General features: G+C 40.7%; 3 protein-coding genes across 6 annotated transcripts; 1 reads left to right on the top strand and 2 right to left on the bottom strand.

Annotated features, from left to right (window-relative positions):
* Nucleotides 1-190: 190 nt before the first annotated feature.
* Nucleotides 191-9,279, top strand: traip (TRAF-interacting protein). The gene is made up of 16 exons (XM_085159600.1): nucleotides 191-380; nucleotides 605-723; nucleotides 816-873; nucleotides 975-1,058; nucleotides 1,203-1,242; nucleotides 1,342-1,469; nucleotides 1,563-1,657; nucleotides 1,890-2,003; nucleotides 3,247-3,334; nucleotides 3,430-3,519; nucleotides 3,600-3,688; nucleotides 3,794-3,949; nucleotides 4,061-4,106; nucleotides 4,217-4,315; nucleotides 4,408-4,458; nucleotides 4,655-9,279. Exons 2-16 carry the CDS (start codon nucleotides 626-628, stop codon nucleotides 4,760-4,762), a joined length of 1,344 nt encoding a protein of 447 aa, XP_085015726.1. The 5' UTR covers nucleotides 191-380; nucleotides 605-625; the 3' UTR covers nucleotides 4,763-9,279.
* Nucleotides 5,000-21,525, bottom strand: grm6b (glutamate receptor, metabotropic 6b). Of its 3 annotated transcripts, XM_085159594.1 has the most exons (12): nucleotides 20,653-21,525; nucleotides 19,835-19,910; nucleotides 19,150-19,742; nucleotides 15,644-15,860; nucleotides 14,078-14,213; nucleotides 13,757-13,911; nucleotides 13,319-13,459; nucleotides 13,040-13,240; nucleotides 12,123-12,262; nucleotides 10,502-11,125; nucleotides 10,115-10,426; nucleotides 5,000-6,955 (listed from the first exon to the last, which is right to left on the bottom strand). In XM_085159594.1, the coding sequence occupies exons 3-12, from the start codon at nucleotides 19,684-19,686 to the stop codon at nucleotides 6,716-6,718; spliced, it is 2,703 nt and encodes a 900-aa protein (XP_085015720.1). In that variant the 5' UTR covers nucleotides 19,687-19,742; nucleotides 19,835-19,910; nucleotides 20,653-21,525; the 3' UTR covers nucleotides 5,000-6,715. The 3 variants fall into 3 exon arrangements, with proteins under 3 accessions (XP_085015720.1, XP_085015719.1, XP_085015718.1); XM_085159593.1 differs by lacking the exon at nucleotides 19,835-19,910; XM_085159592.1 differs by lacking the exons at nucleotides 19,835-19,910; nucleotides 20,653-21,525 and having other exon boundaries at nucleotides 19,150-19,828.
* A 122-nt stretch (nucleotides 21,526-21,647) lies between these two features.
* comtb (catechol-O-methyltransferase b) lies at nucleotides 21,648-27,913 on the bottom strand. 2 transcript variants are annotated; one of them, XM_085159601.1, is made up of 6 exons: nucleotides 27,787-27,913; nucleotides 26,490-26,661; nucleotides 22,616-22,733; nucleotides 22,311-22,504; nucleotides 22,072-22,203; nucleotides 21,648-21,982 (listed from the first exon to the last, which is right to left on the bottom strand). In XM_085159601.1, the coding sequence occupies exons 2-6, from the start codon at nucleotides 26,658-26,660 to the stop codon at nucleotides 21,803-21,805; spliced, it is 795 nt and encodes a 264-aa protein (XP_085015727.1). In that variant the 5' UTR covers nucleotide 26,661; nucleotides 27,787-27,913; the 3' UTR covers nucleotides 21,648-21,802. The 2 variants fall into 2 exon arrangements, with proteins under 2 accessions (XP_085015727.1, XP_085015728.1); XM_085159602.1 differs by lacking the exon at nucleotides 27,787-27,913 and adding an exon at nucleotides 26,820-26,992.
* Nucleotides 27,914-27,925: the final 12 nt, after the last annotated feature.

The following is a 27,925-nucleotide window of genomic DNA, read 5'->3' as shown; positions in this document are numbered from 1 at the left end:
AAAACAAGGGAAAAAGGTGTTGACACATTTGTTGAGTGACACTAAATTGTAACTTCTCCAGGGAAAACGTATTAATTGTTTTAAATATCAAACGTTTATAGCGACTGAGCTAAATCTTAATACAAAATACGTTGGCGTAGACTCTAACAGCTCATTTATGTTCCGTGTGCATACGAACGCACCGTAAGGGGCGGAGCTTTGGTTTGAACGTGCAGCGGGGAACTGGGCAACGATGGAGTTACCATTGTGTTTGTGTTAGCTTGAAAGGATCTTGCCTAAATTACCTCATTTTATGTGTGTACAATGAAAATTTTCATGTACAATTGGTGATGTTTCCGTTTATAACGAAGGATTATGCAGTAACTTGATATCTTTGTTTGGTAAGTATGACAACTCACGATAAGGCTACGGCTAACATTGGTTATCTACATGTAGCTGCTTAACCTGGGTAGCGGAATAGTAAGGCCCACTGACATTAGCCAGTGCTAACTGTTTTAGCCTACAAATATTATGTAACACTACCGAAACGCGTATGATCAGGGAGTGAATATCACGATTTGTATTTCACTGTTTTTAACAATGTCGTACGCTGTTTCCAAAACAGGCTGATCGTTGTACCGGTAAGATGCCTATTCGAGCATATTGCACTATTTGCTCAGATTTCTTTGATCACTCCAGAGATGTTGCTGCCATTCACTGCGGACACACTTTCCATTATGAATGGTAACTATACACAAACTCATATCTGAACAAAACAACTTTTTTCAGTTCATGGCATCTTTTAAGTTATTTTCTTTCCCCTCTTTTTCTTCTAGTCTTCTTCAGTGGTTTCAGACAGCCCCTACAAAAACCTGTCCACAGTGTAGGAAACAGGTACAGTAACGCTACATTGTCAAACTACCAGCACAGACCGTGGCAAGTTGAGTTACAAAGGAAAGATTGAGCTTCAATGACATTTTGATGTTTGTGTGTAGGTCAGCACCAGGCACATTATCAGCAAGCTCTTCTTTGACATTGGTGGAGAGGAGGACAGCACGGCTGACCCGGAAAGCTTACAGGTACCAATCCTACAGCAATATAAAACTCTTCATGCCTTCTGGCATCTAAAACAGAACCTAAACGTGGTCTTTCCTATTGCTATTGTTTGGATTTGTTTTAAGGTGTTATCTTTTTTCTGACTGTATTTCTTCTTTTTTTTGCAGAATGAGGTTGATAGAGTGAAGGCACTTCTGAGCTCTAAAGGTGAGAAATTTAACTCTTGAGTACAACTGTTACAAGGTTATGCTAGATTGTAAGGAAGCAGGCAGCACTAGATTGATCATCTGTCTGGTCAATTTGTAGAGCGAGACTTGCGGGACAAACAGAAGGTGGTGGAGAGTTTAAAGGACTCCATGGACAAGCAGAGGCGAGACCTAGACAGTTTGCGGAAGGAGATTAAAGAAAAGGAGATGCTTTGTTCTGCCCTCAAAGTATGAGCTCTCTGTTCTTCAGTGTTGAAAAGCTGCAATATCCACACTGATTCACAGTCGCCGCAACTAATATTATGTTCTAACGTCTCACAGACACAGATGTCATATATGGAGACGCAACAAAATGAAGTTCAGGCTGCCAAGGAAGAAGTCCGGAGCTTAAGGACCAAGTTGAGAACGTTTGAAAGGTATCTGCAGCCCATTGTATTATATTCAAGCTCCTGTGATTGTAGAGGAAAAGATAAAGATTGTTTAAGATGATCTTTGACAAGTGCGCAAACTTATACCAGTGCATTTGGGCAACTGCAACCTGACTCTTACACTACAGCTATAATGATATGAAATATGTGCATGTGGTCCAGTGATTGTCTTCATTGTTAAAGAGCATCATATTCACTCTGTGCATTGTTTTCTCCTCAGCTTGGATGTGTTGTTACAGGGCCAGAGAGCAGAGGTTGAGTCCATGATCACAGATATGGGTATCAGCCAGGCAGCAGTGGAGCAGCTCTCAATCTACTGCATCTCTCTGAAAAAGTAAGTATGATTTTTATTTATTTATTTTTTGAGTGGGTGGTTTTTGTTGCTTATTCCGAGTTTTTTTGTTTGTGTTCTTTTTGGTATATGTCTGAACACAGATGATGTGACTCAGGCTTGAAGTTTTCCCAACTTTAAAAACTCAAAACTACAAATCAAGTTAAAAATCTCAGCGTAGTTATGGACGCTGATCTGGATTTTAATAGTCATATGGAGATTATTACTAAATCGGCCGAGTACCATCTTAAAAATATTGGAAAAATTGCGGCAAAGAAAGATTTTGAAAAGCTTATTTGTGCATTTATTTTCAGTAGACTAAAGTATCTTAATGGAGTTTTTACTGGTTGCTGCCAGAGTCCTGACCAGCACCAGGAAAATGGATCATATTACAGCAGTTTTGAAATCATTGCATGGCTTCCTGTGTGTAAAAGCATTTATTTAAAATTCTGCTAATGGTTTAGAAAGCATTGAATGATCTTGAACCTGAATATATTGCTGACCTACTTGAGGGCTATGATGCTTCTAGACCTCTTAGGTCCTCAGGAACAGGCTTACTTTAGTATTGCTAGGGCTAGAACCAAACAAGGTGAGGTAGCATTTAGTGTTGTGGAATAAACTCCCCTCACACCTCCAGTGTGCAGAATCCATTAGTTACTTCAAATCAGGATTAAAAACGGTTTTGTGAAGCTTTTACATAAAATATACATTTAATTGTAATTATTGTATTTTTCTTTTTGTTCGAAGGTTAAATTAAGTTGTTTCAGGTTTACCCTTGGTGTTGACTCTTGCCGTCGAGGGCTTTTTAGTTAATACTGAAATAGTTTTGCAGAAAGGAAGGGTTGAATATTTCTCTTAAAGTCTCTTGTGTTGCATCAGAAAATGTCTGTTAGGTGTTGCTTCTATAAGTCATTAGATTCAAGGGTTCCCTCACATTTCTGCTGCCTGTACGTTGAATAACTACTCAGTGTGTTCTATAAAGATGTGAAACGTAGAGCTGTTTGTGGTGTTAGTTTAATCAGATTGTGTGCTTGTCTATATTTGTGACCCAGATGAAGATCATACCACCTTTCTCCTGTAAATCTGAGCTTTTGTGAAATATGTTCCAGTTAATAAGTTGACCTAGAAGGACAACATTTGTGTGTTTGAAAGTACTTCTTTTGGAGCTTTTTGTTCAGGTATTTAGTTCTAATGACCACAGCATCTGCTCAGTATTTACTGCTGATCTCTTTTCTTTCTTTCTCAGAGAGTATGATAACCTCAAAGGAACTTTGAAAGCTTCAAATGATATGTGTGAGAAACTGAAGAGAGAAGTGCTGTCCTCAAACAACAAGGTCATTTGACATAAGAAGATCGCCTCGCCAATAAGAAATGGGACTTCGGTGCGGAATCTTTGGGTTAAAGTGCTCTTTGGTGTTTGTCATTTCAGTTACAAAAAAGTACAATAGAGGTGAATCGGACCAAAGAGGATATGAAGTCTCTGCAGAGCGATCTGGCCTGTGCTGACAAAGAAATCTCTGTAAGGCAGATCAAACAAATCTGTTTATTTGTTATGTCGGATGTGCGTGGTTGTGATTTCTGTGTGCAACCTGTCCACAGAGCCTGAAGAAGAAAGTGGAGTTTCTTCAGAAATCTCTGAGCACACCAACGAGGACAAACGAAGCCGTCAGTCGGCTCATCTTTGAAAGGTGCGTCTCCAGCTGTGGGACTTCAGTCTCCTCGTGCTTTTGACAGGATGCTTAAGAATGCATTTGCTTTATGCGCTCACGCACTTGTTGCTGCCTTCCCGTCAGCCCTGCCCCACTGGAGCTGAAGCAGCCTCGCCTCCACCATCCAGCAGATAGCGAGGACATTGACCTCAACGTGACCTACGACATCACTACGCCAGACGACGGGGCCAAGAGACCAATGCAGGTTCCATTGAAGAAAATGCGTCTCGATCCACCCGTGTAAGAGTCATGTCACTCAGTGTGGAAATGTTTTCTTCTGTGTTTAGAGTAGTTTGAAATCCATCTGCTCTTTTTGTAACAAAGTATAAACGGGAAGTGTTGATTTTTCAGAACATCTGTATCCAAACACGGGGAGAAAACGTCAGCTTTAAGCAAGGTAGCCTTCTAATAAATGCATCATTAAATAACTGATCTATATATAATGTGTTTTTAATTTTTCAATGAATTTATTTATTGTATTGTTTTATATTTATGTTTGTTTCTCAGAATCGCGATGAAGATCTGGACCCTTTTTTAAGGAACTCCCTCCTCTTCAGGAAGAAAACCTTTGGCAGCATGTTGGAGCCTCAGAGGAAGCCTGGAGCTGTAAGTGCAGCCGACTCTCGCAAACTGTTTCCATGTCCCATTTTGTCATCATCAGTGTTTTGTTGAACAAAAAAAATGTTTTTGTGTTTCAGGTCAGAACTGGTTATGATGGATTAGGAGGACGAACTAAATTCATCCAGCCTGTATCCTTTTTGTCATCAGTGATTCTGCATGTGTTACTTGTCTTCTAGTGTTTGAACTTCACTGAGGAATGTTTGATGTGTGTGTTTGTATACATGTAAGAGCCAGGGAGCACCGTCTGGCTTCAGATAGATGTTATTTATAACCACGAGATAAATGTAGGTCGCATCGATCCTTAACCAAGCGCTCCACCTCCAGTCTCCTTTGTCACAGCTTCGTCCACTGATGAAAGCTAAAAGGAAAAAGGTAACACGGCCCCCATCCAAGACCACCACTTGCATGACCCTGGATGACTTCCTCGAGTAAATTTTGGTGTCAGAGGTCAAGACACTGACTTCTGTAAAGAAGCATGTTGGCGCTGCTCTAAAACCGAGAACCTGGCTGTGGGTTTTTTGATTTGTTTGTTTTTGCCACTCAACACCAAAAAAGCATTTGGGAATGAACTTTTATCTAAAAGAAATTACAAATGTTGACATTTGGGTGAACTGCAAACCCTGCTCTACATTTCTTTTTTGTGCTGATATGAATCTGTTTGTGTAGGCAGTGTCTTATGTTTTGAAGCCTCGTAGTTCTGTGGGAGTGCATTTGTTTGTGAGAGAGAAACAGCTACTTGAGAAATTTGACTGTGAGGGTTGCGATGATTATGAAATTCTGGGCCAGTGTCTAATGCGATACTTTTTTTGTTGTTATTTATTCCCCATTTGCTTTCCCAGTGTGGCAAACAAAAATCTTTATCATTTAAAAAAAAATAAGTCTTTGAAATGCTTTGCTATTTTTCACCCTGTTTTCCCTGACTAAGCTACACGTGGAGTTACTGTAGGTATTTTTTCTTTTAGATTTAATTGTCATGCTGGATGTAAACCAACTCAAATAATAAACAATATTTTTTTATTAAGATTCTTTTGCAATCGACAATTTCCTCTTGACTTTTATTCACAAACATGTCAATGACCTGGACTTCCCTGCAGAGGGCAGTACAAACAAGATTTTCTCACATAAGGGTATGAACCTGGCAGCCAGCCTGCGTCGTGAGTGATACTGCCTGCATGTGAGGAATGCTGAATCCATTTATATTGAAGAAGCCAGAACAACAGGAAAAGGCTCAAAAAACATCAGTCAAAACCTGAGTTATGCATCATGGTCAAGTAACAAAAAAACAACATTGCAAATAATATACTTGCAAAAACTAATAAAATAACATAAAATTGGGGCTTTTTGCTCATTCTGCCCCGTTTTCAATGTCAAATGAATTTTAATGTTTGCAGAACTGGTGAAGATGGAGGATCTTTCATGGAACAACGTCCAACGCAGCCAAAAGAGGTGAAGCTTGCTTGTGAAGTACCCATGCATTAACATAAATGTAGCCTGTCTACAGCTTTGGCATAAAGCCCTCACAAACTGACCTTTATACAAGTTTGCTTGATATTTGGACAAATAATATGGGGAAAATGCCAACCATTGTTTTCCACCGTGGAAAACTGAAAAGTAACAAGTACAAGATAATGCATCCTGTTCACAATCACTCGTATCCTTTGTGCACTCATGAACTCAGTTTCCAGAATAAAAGCAATCCAGTCTCTGCCACAATAATTGCAGTGATAAGACTAATTAAATGCTGTGTTTCCTTAGTGACTGGATATTGATTTAGCTGTGAGTGATTATAGTTTTGTGGTTCGTTGTCTCTAGCCCGGGGGGTCGTCATGACAGGACATGGTGGGGCATTTTAAAAGATACATCCTTCCAGTGCAAGCAGAAGAAAAGGTTACAACAGCCCAAATAAATAACATTCGTGTAAACGTAAAACACATGCAGCCTGTGAACAGCGATGTTTCATTGAGGTTTGACAGAAGCATACATCTTACTGCCAAGCAAAGGTCACCATTTAAGCTTAACTTTTTTTTTTAATTGTCTTCCATTTTCATGTCAACACATCTATATGTAGATCATTCTGAAGTCCGTTCAAAGTGGCTCTGTATCTTTTCCATACCCCTGCTAAGCTGTCACATTTTTCCCATGATGTAGAGTGAGCCTTTTCAGGTTTCTTTTGTGCTTTCACTTTCTGGATTATCTAAATAAGTGTGAAAAGAAACATCATCCACAAATGTTTTTGCTGGTATTTCAATCCAAAATAAAAAAAAAAGGGGGGGGATTCAAAAAAGAAACACACACAATCCAGCCAAAAAGCTTAATCAAATGCTATTTTTTCCCACTCTTTGCAAACCATTTCTTTGTTGGCTTCAGTTGTCATTTTGATTCCCGTCACTGTGACCTGTCAGGCTCGACCTTGGACTCTCCGTTCTGTTTGTCGTTGGACTTCAGGGACAGGTGCGTGGTCACGGTAGCCGCCTGAACCACGGCTTTAAAGCTGCGCTTTCTCTTTTGGACGTTCTGCTCCGGGTGGAAGATGATGACGTAGACTTTGGGGATATAGAGCATGCCCAAGGATACGGTGGCGCTCAGGCTCATGGACACGGTCAGAGTGGTGGTTTGGATGAACATCTGCAACAGAGACGGAGGAGTTCAGAAAAATCCTTCCACACACACACTTGTTTTTAACAGTCTGTGTCACTAAGAAAATTATAGATTTGTTTGTTTTGTTTTGGTGCTTTTAGCCTTTATTTGACGGTTTGCAGGAAAGAGGGGGAGAGAGGGCATTTCAGCCATAAGGCTTATAAGAGCGCCTGCTCAACCAGTAAGTTAAAGTAGTGCCCATAATGATTCATTAATTATGGAAAAAGTATTGGGAAAATAATACATACTGAAATTAATATAGGTATATTAGTTAGCACAGAATCGCAAGTCTGTGCATTGCTGGCTAACCAAACTTGCTAGCTTTAGCCGATACTACGTCACCTTCACGTTCAAATTCTGGCGCCAAAAAGCCCAACATGGTGTAGTCAAAACACAGAGTCCAGAAATCCATATGTGAGCTTGCCATGGCTATATCCGTTTGCTATATACAGTCTGTGGTAATATATTTCCAATACCGCAATATAATTTCTTTTAATAACCCCAAAAATATTGTTGGGCGCAATAATTTATACATAAACGTAAAACAACAAGATGTCTTATTGCATCTACTCGCATTTTCCAGTAGGTGAGCAAGCACATTTTTAAATTTAATTAAATTTTATTATATTTTGGTGTTCTGACCCACAAGAGGAAGCAAGGGGTCAAAGTTGAATGCCCAATGGAGGTGGTGTGTCCCAATTTCATGCATACTGGATGCAGCAGCAAGGATAGTTTGGAAAGCAGGGTACACGTAATCTCCGCTGTCACAATGCAGTCCTTACAATTTTCATCTCAAAGCAGGGAAGGCAGTGTTTTCCCCCTGATGAATGATTTATGATCTAGTATATGAAGTCAGGAAAAGAGCCTCTATTTATGGGCTTTGACCACATCTAGCTGCTCTTCCTCTTTTTTTCCTTTTTTCTTGTTTTGCATGCATCCGACAATAATCACAGTGAGCGACTTCTTCTGAGATCTGCCTTCAATGAATTATAAAAAAATAAAAAAAACCCTCATTATTCAAGAAAACTAAACAGGTCATAAATAAATAAAACCACAAGTATCATAAATAAGAAATGTTTTGTGCCATAAATAGGTCGCAAGTTGCATAATATCCTCAGCAGCAACACATCCTGGCTCATGTCCATATAGTACAGTTCCTTTTATCGTCTTTCACATGTTTTTGTCCCTGTAGTGACGTCTCCCTTTATGAACGGAGCTGTTTACTGTTCGGAAGTGAAGTGGACTGTGGTTATGTCGCCCGAGCAGAAGGACTAGCTGAGAATCACTGTATGGTCCTTTCATAGGTAATTACAGTCATCACAGGTAGATCACCTCCTCCAACACGTGATGGGAGCATAACAGCCGCTACTTTCATAAGCCAGACAAAAGTTAAGGTCTATATTTAGCTCTTTTTCTAAGTGATGATTAATTGAATGGGATGGCTGAATTGGTCTTGGAGGGCTTCTTATCGTCCCTCTGCACATCTGACCTCCTTTCCTTTCCTTTTCTTAATTCACTTCATTTCCATTTGGAAGAGGTGAAAAGACTTTGAAAGCACCTCAGGCAGTAATTGTTTCAGCCTGACTGGTTCATAATACAGCTCTCTATTAGCCAAAGCCCGTCTCTATTTTTCAAATATCCCCCCCAACTGTCTTGTACTTTGTGACGGCAGCAAATAGCCCACAAGCTAAACGAAACCCTCAGTACAGTGGGAGCAGGATGTCCTGCGAGTACAGCAGGAAGCAAATACGATATGACAGGCAACAAACTCAAATTTCACTTTCAGCATCTGAGGGATTTATTTACTTTCTTACAGTTCGTGTGTTACTGTGCATTACGTAACTCGATTCAGCATACGGTTTATCTTAACTGTAAGTGGAGCTCAGGGAGTGCTTATGTAATGTAACGAGATTTAATTATGTCCTTGAAAAAGATCAAATTTGACTATGCGGAAGAATTTATTGACCTATCATTTAGTGGGTCAAATTATTTCTTTTAATTTCTTTTTGTCCCAACCTAACACAAAGAGCAGCCAGAAATAATTCAGTTATTCATTTGTCCTTTTAAAAAGTAACATTTTTACTAAATAGATTTATTTTTGAGCTGAAGCTATTATATCAGTCTTTGAAAATCATCATCTGAAAATTTCCTGCTATTCTTTGTCTCATATAAAAGTTTTTGTTTTTTCTTGCCCCCAAAAACTGTTGGCCTACTCCAAAGAGGTTGTTAAAATTTCCTGAAAACACAATCATCAGAACTGTAAAATACTTTTCATTATTATTATTATTAATATTATACATAATAAATTGCCATCTTCAACCAATTGAACACGTTGGATTTTTATCATCAAATGAAAAAGCCACAAGTTATACTCTATTATAATTCATAACTTTACTTTAAGTAGATGTACAAAGTGATAGCAGCAACAAATTTCACATCTAAAAATACTCGCTGGCCCCAGAAATTATGATATTACCTGTGATGCAGTTATGTGCGAGTAGGTTGTTGTACTCAATTTCAGGAAAACCTAGTTGCATCATGTTCATTATTTTTATTTTTCATATTTCAAAATAAATAAATAAAGGCAGACAAATAAAAGCACTGATGTTATAGGTACAATATTTTATCTAAATATCGTGGAGTTTTTAATCTCTTTTTTTATTCTCTAATAAATCACCAGATCATTTTCTCACCAAATTGATTTATATTGTCAGACCAAAATCCATATAAATTTGAAAGGATCTAAAGGGAGGAAAACAGGAATTTTTTCACATTACATGCTTTACATAAAGTAAGCAGGTAACAATTCATTAACCAGTGATGTCAACTGAATATTCAGGTAATCAAAACTTCACTCTCAGGATATAAAACTTGTTGGCCAGTGGTGGATGTTATAAGGCTGTAGTTAACCCTCCTGCATAATTCACATGTATTTCACTTATCAGCATTCTTCACATCATTGTCATTTGGAAGTAAAATTCCCCCCCTCAAAGTTTATTTTTTCTCTGTGCCGGCCTGCTTTCCGTTGCCAGACTTTCTCTGACATTTGGTGGTGTATGCTCTCCACATTCACAGTAGCCTCTTCCTGTTTATATGAACATTTTCAGAATTTCTGAAACCATGCACTGCCCTTGTTACATTTCTTACCTTCTCTGTAGACTGCGCTGTGCCAAAGAAGATGGGTACAAAGGCCAGCCAGATGATGCAGGTGGTGTACATGGTGAAGCCGATTGGTTTGGCCTCATTGAAGGTCTCAGGAACTCCTCTGCTTTTAATGGCATACACCGTGCAGGTGATCATCAGTACAATACTGTAGCTCAAACACAGTATGAGGGACAGGTCGGACATGTCGCACTTGAGAATTCCACGGGCAAACTCTGGGTTTGGAGGCTTCTGCTCTTCATAGTCAATGATGGTGTGTGGGGGGATCACACCAAACCAGATGAACACCGCGAGTAACTGTAGAGGAAAGGAGCTTTAGACTGCTGCATGAGCTTTGACTTATCTATGGCGGAGAAGCATTGATAAGCTTACCTGCACTGAGATGAGTATAAAAGTGATGATGAGCTGAGAGGTGGGGCTGATAAACTTAGGAGGTGTGACCGACTTCTTGCCCTGCTCAAAGATGCGGTAGATCCGGTTGGTCTTCGTCAGCATGGCGGAGTAGCTGATGCACATCCCGAGCCCCAAAAACAGGCGGCGGAAGGCGCATATTGCCACACTGGGCTCTGCAATCATGAAGAAGGTGATGAGGTAGATGAGGAAGATTCCTGTCAGCAACACATAGCTGAGCTCTCTCCCAGAAGCCCGGACAATGGGTGTGTCATTGAAGCGGATGAAGGTGACAATGACTCCGGTGGTTGCTAAGATGCCCAGGATGGCCAAGAAGACGGGGATGATGGCCCAGGGAGAACTCCACTCCAGCTTGATGATTGGTGTGGGGCGGCATCCCGTGCGGTTCTCCAAGGGCCTCATGTCGAATGGGCACATGTCACAGGTGAATTCATCCAGCAGATACTGGTAGCCATCACAGAGCTCGCAGTGCCAGCAGCAGGGAACACCCTTGACCATCTTTTTCCTCTCGCCAGACTCGCAGGGAAAACTGCACACCGACTCTGGAATTTTACGGTCACCGCCCGACCACTGCATCTCCTCCGGCTGAAATGGATGCACACACACACAGTGTGTTACTATATTACAGCTGGCTGTGACTTAACAAAAGGCTAATAACTGTGAAACAAAACTCCTCGAGAAATACTTCTTCCACGACCACTTAAAGGCTTTGAAAGCCAGGTAAACTGGCATAAAAAGAATAAAATTGTTAACTTTCACAAATAAAAATTCCCTCACATTGTCACCATATTTTGAGTTTTGGTTTACAAAGAAAATCAAATGCAATACTATGATAGGCAGGGAAACTTGGAAAAGATGCCTTTTTTCTGTCTGAAGCTATCTATTCTGTAGGTAGCTTTCAGCCATCTGGCAAAAAGCTTGCAGTAAAAGGAATCTTACAATGAAAGGATAGTTTGCAATTTTGAAAATGATACTTTCTTGCCTTTCATATCAGCTGAATGCAAGGTTTAGCATAGAAACTGGAAAAGGTAAGTATCTAAGTGTTGGGTCGTACTTTAGCAGAAACGTACAACTTTTGCACCGAATAATTTCATGGTCATGGGAACTGGATGCTTGGCACCATCAGGACTCAGAGAAGTCCAGATGAACAGAATCAACTTTCTGCAATTTTCTCTAGTTTTGCTTTGGACACAGCAATTCAATTTCAATTCAGTTTCACTTATATAGTGTCAGATCACAACAATAGTTGCCTCAAGCTGCTTTATATTCTAAGGTGACGACCCTTCAATAATAGAGCAAAAACTCTAACATTTAGATGCCCCCCAATGAGCAAGCATTTGGCAACAGTGCGAAGGAAAAACTTCCTTTCAGCACGAAGAACCAGACTTGCAGAGGTGGCAGATATCTGTGCTACAACCAGGGGGTGAGGGGAGGAAAACAGGACAACAAGACATAATGTTAAACTAGAGCTTTGTTTCCAGTTTTTATGCAAAACTAAGTTAATCTCTCATCTTCTCATGCAGCAGAAATAAACTTCTGAATATCACTCTGTACCACAACTGTAGTAAAAATAGACATTTACATTGAGGCGAAGATGGTTTGTCCACTGGCCGATATTCTTGTAGCCAGGATTGCTGACATTGGACATCTGGTACTGGAAGATGTCATATCGACCCGGAGCATCTCCATTCTCATTGAACATCACTCCAGTTCCTGCGCTACCTGTTAGATGGAGACAGTCTAAATGACCTATGCACTATCAAAAGAAAGCCAAAAGTCAGAAGGCATTCAAACTGCCTTAACCAGAGAAAAATACCCCCATCTTTAGCGGCAGAGAGAACACCCACACACTGTTGAATGCAGCTTATTGCTTACTTCACTCTTGTGCAATCATGTGAAAGCTGAGTGCAGGATGCTCTTTAGTGAAGGCTCTCCTCCACGAGTACAGTCTTTCAGTGCACTCTCCTCTGTTGCCCTAACGTGATTGAATGTTCCTCTCGGGTCCCTGCAGGCGCTCAATCATAAAATCTTCCATACAAACCAAGGTCATCCAGTAAGAGGAGCAGCAATAAATAGGATGCTTTCACAGGACACTTTTTTTTTCCTTTTTCCAAACTGCAATATTTTTTTATGAAAGACGAGGATGAAAAGCGGGTTCGTTGTGTATAGAGAAGAGCGAGGACGCAGCCCAAGGGAGGGGACGTGCTTTGAAGAAATGCGTCGTGTTCTGCAGCTAAGCACATTAGCAGAAACATCTCAAAGCTTCCGTTTTCAACACGACCTCCCTTCCGCTGCGTTCCCTTTTAAATTTGCTTCTTTTTAAAAACCTCGCCAGTGGCAGAGAGCGGTAGTTAGAAAAGCATGGCTTTTGCTAACAAAAAGATCTCCTTGCAGTATTTCTCTCCCCAGCACCAACGAAATAAAACTCTCCTTTTATCTAAATAGCTAGACGTATCATGAGGTAGGTGCGGAAAAACCGACTGAAAGTTGGAAGCTCACCGTTGAAGTTTACAGAGCGAATGTACTGGAGGAGCATGCGTCCATCTACGGGGTCCATCTTTTCGCACACGCCCATGGAGCCAGCACAGAGGTCCAGGTGCATGCTGTGCAAGGCGTGGGCCATGGCGTACACAGCATCAATCACAAACTGCACCTTGCCCTCCTGTTCGTACTGAGAGTCTCGGCTGATTCTTTCGTCACCTGCCGGACAACAAAAATGACCAATGCATAAGTCAGATAAGGTGACACTTTTTATTTTCGGTGCTGCTCCCTGCTTACCTGTACATTTTCTTCTACCAGGATCGTATTTTATCCCAGGGCGAGTTAGTTTACACTTGAAGTCATCCTCCCAGAATTCTGCAAACCAGATGTTTCTCCTGTTGTTCTCCAGCGACCTCGAAGTGAAGTACTGGTCGAACCCTGAATCATTTTCGCATTTAATTTTAAAACAGTTAAAATAACAGGACTTGACATGTTGGAGCAGAGATAATGGTAAAAAAAAAAAATCCTTTGAAATATGGCTCTAAGTCACTTTTCAGAATTTATACAGGCTGGAAATATCAGATAGGGATATATCAGACTTATCAATCGTTAATTTCCTTTATTTGGTGCATTGATATTAGACTCATCTGTCAATGTCACAGGCTTCTGTGGGTACGCTTATTGGATCCAGCTGTTCAGAGTTAGATTTAAGGCTCATTTAATACATTTTCCTACCGTCAATGGAGGCTCTTTTAGGCAGGATGGTGACAGCACCCTCAGCCACCTCCTCCTGGTCTTCAATCGCAGAGTTTTTGGATCCCCAACTATCCGATCCAACAAATAGGAAGTGGCCTGTCAGGTTGGCCTTTTTGGCAGCCTGCAACACCCGTCTGAAAGATACAGTTATATATCATGATGAAATTTCTTCTTCTTCTGTCATTCTTTGCTCAGAGTGGTTAGAACAGGAGACTACATAGTTAAATGTAAAACAGCATCCTTGTGAATATCTTGCTGACTTCATGTATCTAATACACCATGCAGCAGAGCATGACTCACTTGATGTCGTCCTCATTGGCAAAGATGATAACCCCGCGAGCGTTGGAGGTCTCCATCAGTCTCTTGATGATTTTATCAAACTCCCCTGGTCTGGGCTCTCGTGGAATCCTTATGGACTGTGCAATACACAGCCCTCCTGTGTTACAGACCAAAAAAATCATCTTTTATTGTTTGCAGTGTTAGCATGCCAACATTAGGTCAGTTGTAAAGGTAGCTAGGTTTTCCCACGACTCTGCAAAAACAACACCCAGCTAAGGTGTTGGGGTTTTTTTGTCTGCTAATTATGTAGATTAATGAGCTTAGACCTATGTGTCAAAATAGCAATAATATCATAACGTGAAAATCCTTACTGTACACACAATATTATATGACCAGATCCTAGTAAATTCCAGAATGGGAAGAACACACTCAAACCTTTCTCCTGTACTGAGACTGAGACCAACACCCACCACACAGTATCAGATCTTTGTTTTGGGTTAGAGTCAGGTGGACCACTCCAAATATCAATATTAATGCTATTATTGGTATCAGATCAATACCAGCACCAGTAGATCGACAGTTTGTTTTTGTTCTCCAAGTTCAGTACGCATCTCACCGAATTGTGTTAAATACTAAAAAAAGGTCTCCAAAAAAACAAGTTTCAAAACACATGAAACCTGAAAGGTGTGTTTTGTTGTATTCACTAATTATTTCAAAAAGCAATGGTCATTAACATGTGTTCTGAATTTGCATATAAATTATGATTAATCTCTGAAATAATAATGCCCTGCTCTCACCCTGAGCTCCCTTGGGTCGATAATCCGATTTTTTTTATACCTGCACTTCTGTTTCACGCACACTTTAGAACTTATTGTCCCATCCTGGTTAAATTCTGTTATATCACTGCAACCATGGGCAGAAATGATGTGTAGAGGGAGACAGGTCCTCACCTCCAGTGTTGCCTTCCTCATTGTAAACTGCATGTTGCTGAGATGCAAAATGATTCATTTTTGAGTATTGAAAGATGGATTACCTATCATTGCATGTCATTTCCTAACTCTTTTAAGGTGAATTTCAAACAAAGGATGCGTAAGACATTCTATTAATTATTAATTATTATTTCACCGCCCAATAGAAAGAAATGGTTGTAACCAGCCTGCACTCTGGCAGCTCTCTTACCTTTAATCTTGTTCTTCAGGGCAGTCATATCTCTAAATGCACGAGATGATCTGTCTCCAATTAAAATTATTATAAATGACTGAATTTGATCTAGATTCACCATTCAGATACAATGTATAAAATATTATGGCAAACCATCCAGAAGTCGAGATAGAGATATTTCCATCTGGATAAAGTAATGGACAGTAGACAAAGCTGTTAGAGTCTGTCCCATACTGTCAATCACTCATGTATGTGAATTTGATCATATTAAATGTGATCACTAATACATTAGGACTAACAGGTCATCCCATCGTATAGATTTAAAAGCACAAATGATTTTGTCTTTTAATGAGTGGGAAAAACACAAATGACTAATCCCTTGTTGTCGTGACAGCAGATTCACGTCAGTGCAGTCAGACACACAACCTGCTTCTCTGGAGATCTGGAGGAAGGCATCCACTCCGCTCTCTCCGTAGTTGCCCTCGGATGCCAGCGTGGACACGTAGTTCCAGCCCATGTTCTTGACGATGTCCACCATGGCCTGAGCCTGGTAGGAGTCCGGAGGCACCACACGGGAGAAGAACTCGTAGCGGCTTTTGTCGCTCAGCTCCGGGGCAGTCGAGGCATAGCTGATCTGGGGGATCTGAGACACAGGGATGGGTCATTTGTGATGAAAGAGTCGGGTCAAATGGAAAACATGAGCAGTGCTGATTATTAGGCCAATATGTGAATCCAAAGGTAAAAGGGATGACAAGAGGCAGTGAACCATGTCAGGAGCATGATGCACCACTTACTCACAGGCAAGCCCTTAAATGGATGCCTCCCACAGTAATACTGGCAAGTCACAGTGCATTAAAATCCCAAAATTGGACTATCATAGAGCGTTCATCTCTTGAAAAGCCCAGAGCTGGTTTGCGCTAAGGATACAGCCAACGTCACAGTAGAGTACAGATGGTGGGAACCAGAGCAGTAAAGGGGGAAAATAAGGATGGGAAGCTTAATTTGTTGGTGTGCTACATCTTTAATGACACAGTTTATGTCGACAGTCTCAACCCTGAACCTGCTAATGCCAGTCCCCCCAAACGTGGCTAACATCCAGCCCTCTTTGGAGAGCATCGAGAGATAAAGGTATTCACAAGGGGCAGCGACGGGGAGAAGGAGAGAGGACCGAGAGAACCATTTCACAGATTATCTGCAAGGATTAGTGTGGTTTTAGTCAAATTACGTTAAGCACAGAGGGAGAGACAGAGATCAGGAGCCGAGAGAAAGGTTAGCATTTCTCAGCTGTAAGCCATACAATACATTTAATTCTAGTGGCCACATGCAGCTTGCATTTGCTGCTCCGCGTTAACCCCGTCAGTCTCAGATGTACTGGTAAGCCTCTGTGGTCCAGACCACATCCTGAAATCAGGTTGGTGAACTTTCCTGCCCTCTCCTTCCCCCTTGTAAGAGTGCCTGGCATGTGACATCATCAGTGTCCAGAGGAGTCTGTATCATTGTCTGAAAAGTCCCTCAGATGTTTGCATGCAAAATTATAATGCACAAGACAAACACATAATCCTCTCCCGAATTAATCCCACAGAAGCATCTGCACCAATTCACTTGTTAAAATCAATAAGCCTTATCACTAACATAAGCATCCTCTTTTGGTCCAGTCTTGCTGAAATCTGCTTACAGTCATAAAATAAGTGAAGCTGAGAAAGAATCATTGTAATTTGAACAAACTAGACTGACTCATCAAGACGCTGAGCTCGGGTATAGAATAAAGAGGCTGACAAACATGGATATAATTATGACCCTCTGGAATGAGTCAGTATAGAACATTCGACTACAGGTGCATCTTAAAGGGGTTTGTGAAAGCTATATTAATGGGTTAGTTATTTTACACAACCTTGAATTATTAAGGGTTTAGACCCTAAAATATTAACTGTCAATGAACATGTTACATTAATGAGTTAAAGAGTTAATTGCTTCAGAGGTATTTGCAAAATTTATAAAAACTTCATTAGAGAAAACTCGATGAATGCATGCTGCATGTCTCATTTAAAAATAGTCTCATATAAGATACCTTACATAATTTATAGTTTATGCTCACCTATTGAAAAAGGAAAAAACTAAAATAAAGATGCATTTGGAGCAGGTTACAACAAAAAGTGTATTGGTTAAGAGCAGATGTTGAATATGTAAAGAACTTAAGACTAGAAGCATTTGCGGTCTGGAAAGCTGCACATATGGACGGTAGGAGGAAACGCACTATTTAGTTAAATCTACTTCACATTGGTCACAAATTGCTGCGATCCTAGAACCAATGTCATCCTGTTACCCTGACACTATTTTGAGCCCAGGGTCCTGAGCTGTTGAGAGGGGCTTAGTGGAGTTGGTGAATTCTGTAGTTAATATGTGCCCTCTACCCAAGTTGTGGATTCTGAGCTGAAGGAGGAGCAACTTGGATAGAGGGCAGATATTAACTGCAGAATTTACCAAAACAGAAACATCCAAACACATCAGCCTGGTTGTTACAATTTTTCTGTATTACTTGCTTGCCCCAAATGTTAGATTTGCACAGACTCGGTGTTCCATCATTGCTATAAACAATGTGTAATCAGTGTAATCAGTGTTTAAAGGTCAATCACCTGTCAAAGAAAAAAAATTACCCGGATTAACCTGCAGATTCCAACAATTACAATGGATTCACGACCCTGTAAAAGAGTCACTCTGACAGGCAGCAATACACAGGTTCATTCAGGTCACATAGCTGTTTCAGTTACACTGCTTTATAATATCATCAAGAGGTGGGATGTTTATCTCTGTAGAGCAGCAGTAAGTTAGGTAAAAACATAAAGTGTCTCAATAATATTTTGGTATCAGACGTCTTCATCTATCATTTGTCCAACCTTTCCTTAACTGCTTATCCAATTCAGGGGTTCCAGAAGTACTGGGGTGGCTATGCCAAAGGCAGGGTGCACCCTGGGCAGACGTGCACACGTATCGCAGAACTAACACAGAAAAACAGACAAACATCCACACTCACATTAACAGCTATGGCCAATCAACCTTACATCCAATCATGTCTTTCTCTTTGAATACCTGGAGCTCAGACTACCCAGAGTATGAATTCCATAAGAATGTTTGATGACCAAGGTCCGCATTATCTTCTAAGGAGGGAATTAATCAATCTCAAATTTTAATAAAGAAGACCTAAATCTGCAGTGACCTAATCATAAATACTGTAACTCTACTGAGGCAGGAAATGAAGGGGCAGCTATATAAATTAACTTCACAAGTGCGAGCTCTCGCACATAGGACGTCTGTTTATTGGCCACAGCTGGTCACTGATATCACTGCAAGCTGCTCAAATCTAAAATTAGGAATGTATTCCATATAGTTGCTCATTTTCTGGCACAGTGTCCTCGGACTTGATGTGTGTAAATCATTTTTTTTAACATAGTGCTTCTGGTCCTTTTGTTGCTTCTGACTGGTTAAAATGTGGCGGTGCTCTTTGTGATCCTCACTCACTTTCTGAGTGAAGATTTTAGATGCTTTAATACTTTAGTAATACTTAATTCTTTCAAAGTGTTAAACTTTTACCTTTTTTTTGCAAGCATGACAAAAGGAGAAACACTAAAATGGTAAATTTAAAAAAAAAAGCCTTAAGATTCCAGTAGTTGTAAAATATTAAGCGAGAATGAAAGAAATGTTAGCTGATCACAGTTTGGTTAAACTTGTTTTCTTAAGAATAATTGTCATTGTCTCTCCTGACTTGAGAGTCCAAACCCAGTGAATGGGAACTACTGTGCTCTCTCTTTGTGAACAGATTCAGGAGAGGTTGTGAGGGGATCATTTTATCAGCTTACATTCTCAAAACACTCCCTGTCCCAAATATTTTGCCCTTTCACTGGTTAACAAAGCTAGGATGGTTAAAGAAATCTCACCGCAAACAGTCTTAGTACATTGGCCACCATGATGGACACCGAACTTCCAGATGCACCAATCACCCCAACCACCCTCTCCGGTTTTGGAAATATCGGAGGCTCTCCATTTGAGCAGCGCACATCCGAGTTGTCCTTCTGGATGAGGGCCTGGACAAAGGTGAGCGACTGTTCCAGGGCATACGTGTCTCTGGAGCAGGTGTCGAGGATCCGAGCCCCAAGTGTGATGTTAGGCAGCAGCTCGGGATCGCTGTTGATCTGGTCCAAGGCATAGAGCATGGCCTCCAGTCGATGGATCCCTTTCTCTCTCTTGATCTCTCCGCAGGGTATCCCAGCCGGACCCCGAGAATGCATAGGGAAGAGGCCGCCCAGGGTGATGTCGCCTTCGATTTTGATGGACTGAGGCTGGGTGCCCTGCTGGGCATGTGAGGCTGGACTGAAACACACCAGTAGAACCCAAAGCAACCGAAGCCATGGTTTGTATCCATGTGACGTACCAAACCAGGAGCACTGATGGGATGAGAGGACCTCTGATATCATGATGATGACCAGCAGAGGAACTGACAGCACTGGGCCACTCCCTCTACCTTTGACACCTGAGGGAGTCAAGAAAAGGGGCGTTAACATCTGGTTATTATTGAAGTTAGAGCATGTAGAAGCTTCATACACTTTATTCTCTCCAGTTTACCTTATTAACTATTCTTTTTATGGATCCACCACATCCATGAAGCAGTCTGGGTTGAATTTTTAAATACAGCATCCAACTTGAAACGCATAAAAATGTAAAATTCGGTGTGTCCTGTGCATCATTTTATAAATATTTCTCTTTAATTCCTTATGGCAATTATGATATGTTTAAGGACGATAACTGCAGAGCTGCAGAGTCAATGCTAACAGTGATTCCCTTATTAGGTAGTGATGCAGAAAAAGCACCTACAGTCTAACATCGTTTCCTGTGCTTTGAATCAGAGCTGGGAAAACGTAGGAGAAAGAACAAAATATAAGCGATAGATCTAGGTGCACTTAAAAAAAAACCTGTGGCTGAAGAGTGGATTTTAGCCAAGATGCAGGATGACACAGAGTGGAAGCTTTTATCATGAAGAGCAAAGAGGCGATGATGGAAAACACTATAAATTTTGCAGAACAAAACATTGACTAAATCCTGACCGCATTTCATGCTTCAAAAGCCGGAGCAGGTTAATTATATCTGCACGAGGATCACTGCCAAAATCCACAATGATCAGTTGAGCCCGTTCCATTTAAAAAAAATAAATAAATCACAATTATAATTTCACAAGGCTCTAAATAATAATTACAGGATAATTTTCATTTCATTTTCTTAGAATGATAAAATCTCATATTTAAAATACCTCTGCTATACCGTGATTATGAAGTTAAAAAAAATACATGCAATCAATACAAGAAGGATTTGAATTTCCACAAGCTGCATGAATCACATTTTTTTTAAACTTCTTCATAGTGAAGAAGGAAGAAGGTAAGTCTTACCTGCCCATTCTTCATGGACCAGCCTTGATTTTGTCCATCACACAAACTCTTCCACGCAGGCCTCCATCCAGGGTCCAAAATGTGATTATTATATCTGGAAGCAAGGCTCTCCTCTCCTGACTGATCGTAAATCCTCTGTCATCTCAGTCAGCCTGTGTGCACTCTCAAAAATAAGCAAAGACTCTAAAAACAATGGTCCAACAAAAAAAAAAATTGTTGTGGTTTAGAAAACAAAATGAAAACACTGAGTTCTGCAGCTTTTTTGGAGGGGGGGGGGGTATAATATCATGTGAGAATCAGAGAAAAGTGCAACATTACAGCAGTGAGATTCTACAAATCACCGCCAAATCCCTTAAAAGCCCTCTTACACACACTCCCTCTCTCTCGTTCTTTTTCCCTTTGAGCGCGCCTCTGTCTGGGCACCCCCTCCCTCTCCCTCTCTCTCTCTCATGAACCCTCTCCTTGTTCGTTCTCTCTGCACTCTAATGGCCACAGATTGGGATTATCATGCAGGCGTCTGTGAAGAAAGCACTAGGTGGACTAGCCCTTTTTTTTTCATACAGTTGAACCAAATGCAGAACCCTCCCCCTGCAACACACACACACCAGGATGATGGACCTCCGTCACTTTGAGAGATTAGATGAGCAGCGATTTGATTTGTACTCCCCCTATAAGCGAGCGCACACATGCACGCGCACACACATGCACGCGCACACACGCACTTCCCTTCACACACCTGTCAACACTGGCACAATGGTGGAGAATAGGAGAGCGCAAAATAGGTTTCTGCACCACAGAATGCAGCTGGATTAGATTTATTATTGATTTGAGTTGACGCTCTGGGAGAAAAAAAATGCAGCCGCCAGATCAGTTTGCAACTCACCTGTAAATTAGAAGACTGAATGTATCATTACTACCATCTACTGTATCAGTATGGACATCTCAAAGAGTGCATCAAGTCTTCATACAGTGGAAATTAAAGCTCACAACACAGCTTTTCTACACGTCACTTTTAATTTCAGTTTTTATGACATTTAGAAAAAGCAAAACAGATTCTCCTCCTCACTTGCAGAGTCTGCAAACCCAAGACTCTGAAGGTCTGAGGTCTACTAGTACCTGTGTAAATAGGGGTTATTTCCCCCCTTTAAAACTACCCTAAGAAGACAGATTTCTCCAAGCCATCCTCCGCTTTGGTGTACTCCAGATGAGATTTGAAGTACTGGCTTTTGTATCTCGGGCTGTTTCGAACATACTCAAGGTAATCAGGGGTTCCAGGGCAGATGACGTTGTCTGCCAGCAAGATACTGCCTTTCCTTAGGAGGCCACAGTCCTGATTCAAAAAAGAAGAAAGGCAAAACTGGAGTCATGGCAGAAAAAGCAAAGACTTTAATGAGTATAGGATGAGTCAAACAGACTTGCCTCTAGCAGCTTTGTGTCAGGAAGGTAGCGATCTTTCCAGTGATCCAAGAAAACCAAATCAAATGTTTTCACCCCAAACTGCTCCTTCATTTTGGGGATCCACTCGCCAGATGGGCCTTCAACTACCTGGATCTATTAAAAAAATAAGTAAATAGAAAATAAAAATAAAAAAGGGATATTGCAATCTGACCCTATGCATACCCTATGCAAATCAGCTTCTTTTTAGAGCTCCTCGTTACCTTATCCTCTAGTCCTGCCCAAGCAATAACCTGACGAGCAATTTTGGCGTAGTCTGGATTAAATTCAAGAGTGATGATCTTGGCGCGTGGAGGAAGAAGGCTGGCGATGCGCACCGTAGAGTAGCCACAGTAGGTTCCCAGCTCTAACACAGTGACTGGATTCACTTCAGACACCACTGAGTCAAGAATGCAGCCTATGACAAAACAAAAAGAAATATTAAAAATATATAGTTATTAAAAATATATAGTTAGATCGAATAAGGAACTGATTTTACTCATTGAGCATATCATTGGGAACTCAGTACCTTTCTCATCCCCGACATTCATGGCCCATTCCCTCTGTCTGCAGAAGTTGTCGATGGCTTTCACCACGCTGCGAGGGTCTCCTCTAGTGGCATTCTTCTGTACTGCATGTAGGAGTCGCTGGAGTTAGATGCAGGGGGAGAAAAAGCACCACTTAATAAAACCTCAATAAGAGTTTACGAGCATCAATTAGTTATTAAATACTTATAACAGACAATACTTGGATTGGCACAGATATTTTGATCTGATGGTTGAATTTTTAAAGGGGATTTTAAACACATATAGGATATAGTTTTGTTAATCTTATCACTTCTCGCGTTACGATTGTGGTTCCAGTGTTTCACACATTTCATAGATGTCCAACAAGAGAAAATTGTGGTCTGCACACTATAAATAAGAGCTAGATACTCATTTTTTCAGCATGAGACAGAATCCAATGATATTTTCCCTCTTATGAAAATATTGTTAAAGGGGAAATTGTGCTTGTGTTATTTCTTGTTATTACATTAAAACAGACCTCAGAAAGCCAGCTTAGGTTTTAGTCCAACCTCAGCAAGGTTCCTTCCCGCTGCACACCTGATCCCCATCAACCAATCACTCCCAGGAGCCGCTCCCAGCCAGCACAGCTGTCTCACATTAGCTCATTAAGCGGTGCCGTATAGGCTGCACCCTTTTCCCACGCGTCTTTCTGAGTTGCCTTACACTTTTATTAGAGCAAACACGCAATATACTGGGCCGCCAGGGCCCTTAATACAGCTGTCTGCTAAAGAATGGAGCGTTACTTGCATATTTTTGTGCTTCAGCTCTAAAGCTCTGTAAAACACTGGACGCTATTTTAGGTGCACCTGTTCAACTGCTTTTTAATGCAAATATCTAACCAGCAAATTCCATAGCAGCAATTCAATACATTTAGGCATTTAGTTCAAACTGACTGGGGAAGAAGTGTGATTTAAGTGACTTTACCGTGGCATAATTGTTGATGACAGATGGGCTAGTCTGAGTATTTCAGAAACTGTAGATCTGCTGGGATTTTCCACACACAAGCGTATATAAAGTTTATAAAGAATGGTCAGAAAAAGAGAAAATATTCATTGAGTGGCAGCTTTGTGAGAGAAAATGCTTTGATGATACAGTACCAGTAGTAGGTCAGATGGCCAGACTGCTTTGAGCCAATAGGAAGACAACAGTGTGTCAACTTGCAGAGATTCTTTCCCACAAGGTATGCGTGAGAGCATTTCTGAACCCATATACCCAAACCTGAAGCAGATTGGCTACAATAACAGAAGACCACACCTGGCGCCACTCCTTTTGGAAAACTGAGGCTACAATTCACACAGGTTCACCAAAACTGGACAATAGAAGATTCTAAAAAAGTTGACTGATCTAGTGAGTCTCAATTTTTGCTGTGACATTCAGATAGTGGGGCCAGAATTTGTTGTAAATAATACAGAAATATAAGTCCATCCTTTCTTATATCAAGGGTTTAGGCAGCTGGTGGTGGTGATGTAATCGTGTGGGCAATATTTTCTTGGCACACTTTTGCCCTTTCGTACTGAATAAGAATCTTTTAAACCCCACAGTCTACAGGAATATTCTCAGGGAGGCTGCAGTGCTCCAATCCTTTCAAACTGGTTTATTAAACTTGACAATGGATTTTCTATACTCAAACGGCCCCCACTATCACCCGTTCCAATAGGACATCTTTAAGATTTATTTCCAAGCTCCTTAGTTGAACAGGAGATTGCATCATGGATGTGCGGCCAACAAATCTGCAGCAACTGTATAATCCTATCATGTGATCCTATCACCAATGCTCTTATGGATACCTTGTGAGAATGAGTCTGCATGTTGACACACTGTTGTCTTCCTATTGGCTCAACGCAGTCTGGCTGACTATTCTTTATAAACCTTGAATATGCTCATGTGTGGAAAATCCCAGCAAATCTACAGTTTCTGAAATACTCAAGACTACCCCATCTGTCATCAACAACTGAACAAAATTTCTGAGGAATTTTTCCAGCACCTTGTTGAATCTGTGTCACAGAGCATTAATGGTGTTCTCAAGGGGAAAAGGCATCCAATTTAGTACTATCAAGGTGTACTTAATAAAGTGTCCTGTGAGTGTATTTCATACCCTAAGCCCCAAACGCAACTAAAAAAATGATATTAAAAGTAATAGTGTCTTTAGGGTCATTTGGTTTTCATTAAATTATTAATTAGTGTGTTTTCACACCTGTGGTGTTTAGACCATTTAAATCAAATCGTTTCGTTATCCCCCTTTTCCGGTTTGTGTGGATGTATAGTTTACAGTACTGTACAGAATATCAGACTCGGGTTTAGACCAAAACAACCACACCGAGACACATTGGTGTAGGTGGTCTCATCTGCAAATGTACTGGTGTTGTTCATTTAGGGTGTGAATGTGATCCAAGCCTTGATCCAAAACAAACCACCCACTTTACACTGCAAGTTTGAGCTAAAAGATTTACCGTAGTCATGTATACTTTGTATTCTGGGATGTGGCAGGGTATTATAGATGTGCAAAGGTCTGTACAGACTAGCAACTAGCCGTGAAATAAATGTAAATTCTCTGTGTTCTCCAATTTTTAATAGTTCTCCAATAGTCCCCCCAAGGACACATCTGGCCGATAAGCGAACTGAACACTCTCATGTTGTTTGTAGTGAAACATTTTAGTTCACTTGTAGTTCACTTACATTTTTGTCTGTGTGAAAACAAACCAAACCATAGTAAAAAAAAACAAAAAAAACAACTCAAATTCATCAGCTGATATGGACCAGCATAAACAAACTACGGGTGTGAAAATGCCCTTGATTTCATGACAACACATAAGCACTTTTTGTTCTTTGACATTATGGGGAATTATGAGGTGAATTTTGAGGTGAATTTAAATCCATTTTGGAATAACGCTCTAAAATGACAAAATGTGGAACAAATGAAGTGCTGTTAATACTTTCTGGATGCACAAGCTCAACTAAAACTATAAGTTTAACTTTTCTTTCCATTTTCTACTCATTTTATGTTTTAAGCATTTCAACTCTTTTTCCTGTCCCTTTTTTGCTTTTACCTTTTTCTACTTTTTGCAGTGTGTTACTGACTCCACACTCAAAAACCTGTAAAATTAAATTATTTAAAAATATTTAAATAAAAAAACCTTTAGGTTCATAATGGTTTTTGTTAATAGAACGTCTTTAGTATTTTTAGTAAATATATTTGCAAATCGCTGCATTTCCAACTTGTGTATGTGAAAGAGTTTTAGGTTCATGACACTCTTACATTAACATCTCTGTAATAGTTATGGTTGCCGTGACACCCCCACCCCCACCCAAAAAAAGGGAGGCTGAATGAAGAAAAACATGAGAAAAACATAAGAAACCAGACAAGTAAGTTTTGACAATTTCAGTGAAAAGTAGTTTTTACTGAGTGGAACAAATGGTAGACGACTCTGCAGATTGCCTCACATTACTGTTTGTCTATTAGATTTATTGCCATGAATCTGGTATGCTATATTCTTCGTGGGTGCCACGGATATTTTTACAGTTTATTGTTCACAATCATTTCTTCAGCTGTTTGCTTTCCAGTTTTGGTGAGCCCTTATCCACTAAGCTTCAGAGTTCTGTCCTTACCTGACACAAATGGAGCCCAGTGTGAACCTTTGCTGTTGTAGCCTATCTGCGAGTGGTCACTATATTTTTCAAAATGTACAAGACATCAGACTTTAACATGCTTTGCTTTTTCTCTCCATCTTGGTTCTGCCATACCTTTTCTATATGCTTCATACACTGTTAAACTAAATCACATCGACATAGTATGTGATGGTTGACACTGTGAGAGGTGAGTGCTTGTGGACGGCGCACCTGAGGACGTGTGGACTGGGTCAGTGTGTCCAGCATTCGCTCCACAATCATGTCGTGCCACAATAGCGCCAGTCCTCCATGATACTGCACAGCAGTGGGAATCAGCCATCTGTACAGAGCATACAGAAGAGCTGCTCCACCTGTGCAGCTGTAGAGAAGAGTCAGCCACATGCTGCAACCAGATTGTAAAAATATCAGTTGAGTGCAGGTATGGTGTATCGTGCTATATTATGGAAAAGGACAATGATAAATGAACCCCAGACGCAGTGCAACAACGGCAAATCTGCATGAGATAAATGAAAGCTCCTCTCCTGTCTCCTCTCGCCCTACCTTTCCCTTTGTGTTGGGTTAATGAGATGGGTATTTATGCAGTGTACAGTTGCTGCTTCACTATCAGCTGCTGTTACCGCCGCTGCCATGTCCAAGATGAACACCCACATGAAACTCAATATGATGATATCTCTGAAGGATATCGTTTAATATCAACTCCAATAAACAGTTGAACACCACTGTGTGTTCACACCACACAGTGCTTTGTGTGAACCTTCCTCCTCTCAGGAGCAATTAGTCTGTTTAGATTTCTCCAGCACAGATAAATGGGTAAGAAAAGGGTGTGTGTGGGGAGGGGGAGCACAGCCAGAATCCTAAACAAAAGCTGCTTCTGTGGGAAAGCAGTGAAAAGCATGGCTGGAAACAACTCTACCTTGCACTAATAATACAACTGTGGGAGACCATTGGCTGTTGAGGTAATTCCTTTTGATTTGGAGTTTTAGTTGCATGGCAACTGGCCGGGGGTTAAGAGCTGTGTCACAAAAGGCAGAGCTTTGGGACTTTAACCTTTACTTTGGCTTCTTCTGAACATGCAAGAACAGGCTCAGAAAATAAAATGGAATTTTAGAAAAGCTGCATAAACACACATACGCATGTTTATCGTTGTGCAGATGAACAGCTGCATGAAGTTGCATGCTTTTCCTACTGTCTACCTGAATTCAAACTCCACTGGAACAAAAACACAGAAGGCACAACAAAACTGGTAAAAAGGGAATTTGTGAAATGCTTTTTTGGTTTTGCAAGGCTGAAATCCACGTCAGTTACAGGAAATACCATTGATGTCCCAGTTTCACAACACTATTTCGCAAACTCTTCAGTCCATAATATGAATTAAAACCAGACTGAGCAGTGTTTTTTCTTTAGCAACTGCAGGACTAATTCTTCTTAGGAAAAAAAAAACCCGGTTGCATTCTTAAAATCTTACTTTTTATTACAATCCCAGGGAACAGAAGAATAGAAGACTTACGTGTGCAGGCAGGCAGGCTCGCTCTCAGCTCTCTTCTCGCTTCCCTTGCCACTAGAGGAAAATCTGCTGGTTTCCTAACAGGCGGACATATGCCTACGTTTACATGAAGCTAACTCCTCCCTCCTCTCCCATCCACCCC

This window comes from Neolamprologus multifasciatus, chromosome 5 (assembly GCF_963576455.1).
Source record: "Neolamprologus multifasciatus chromosome 5, fNeoMul1.2, whole genome shotgun sequence".
Taxonomy (NCBI): Eukaryota; Metazoa; Chordata; class Actinopteri; order Cichliformes; family Cichlidae; genus Neolamprologus; species Neolamprologus multifasciatus.
Note: the sequence above shows the minus strand (reverse complement) of the source record. Positions and strands in the feature narration are given on the sequence as shown.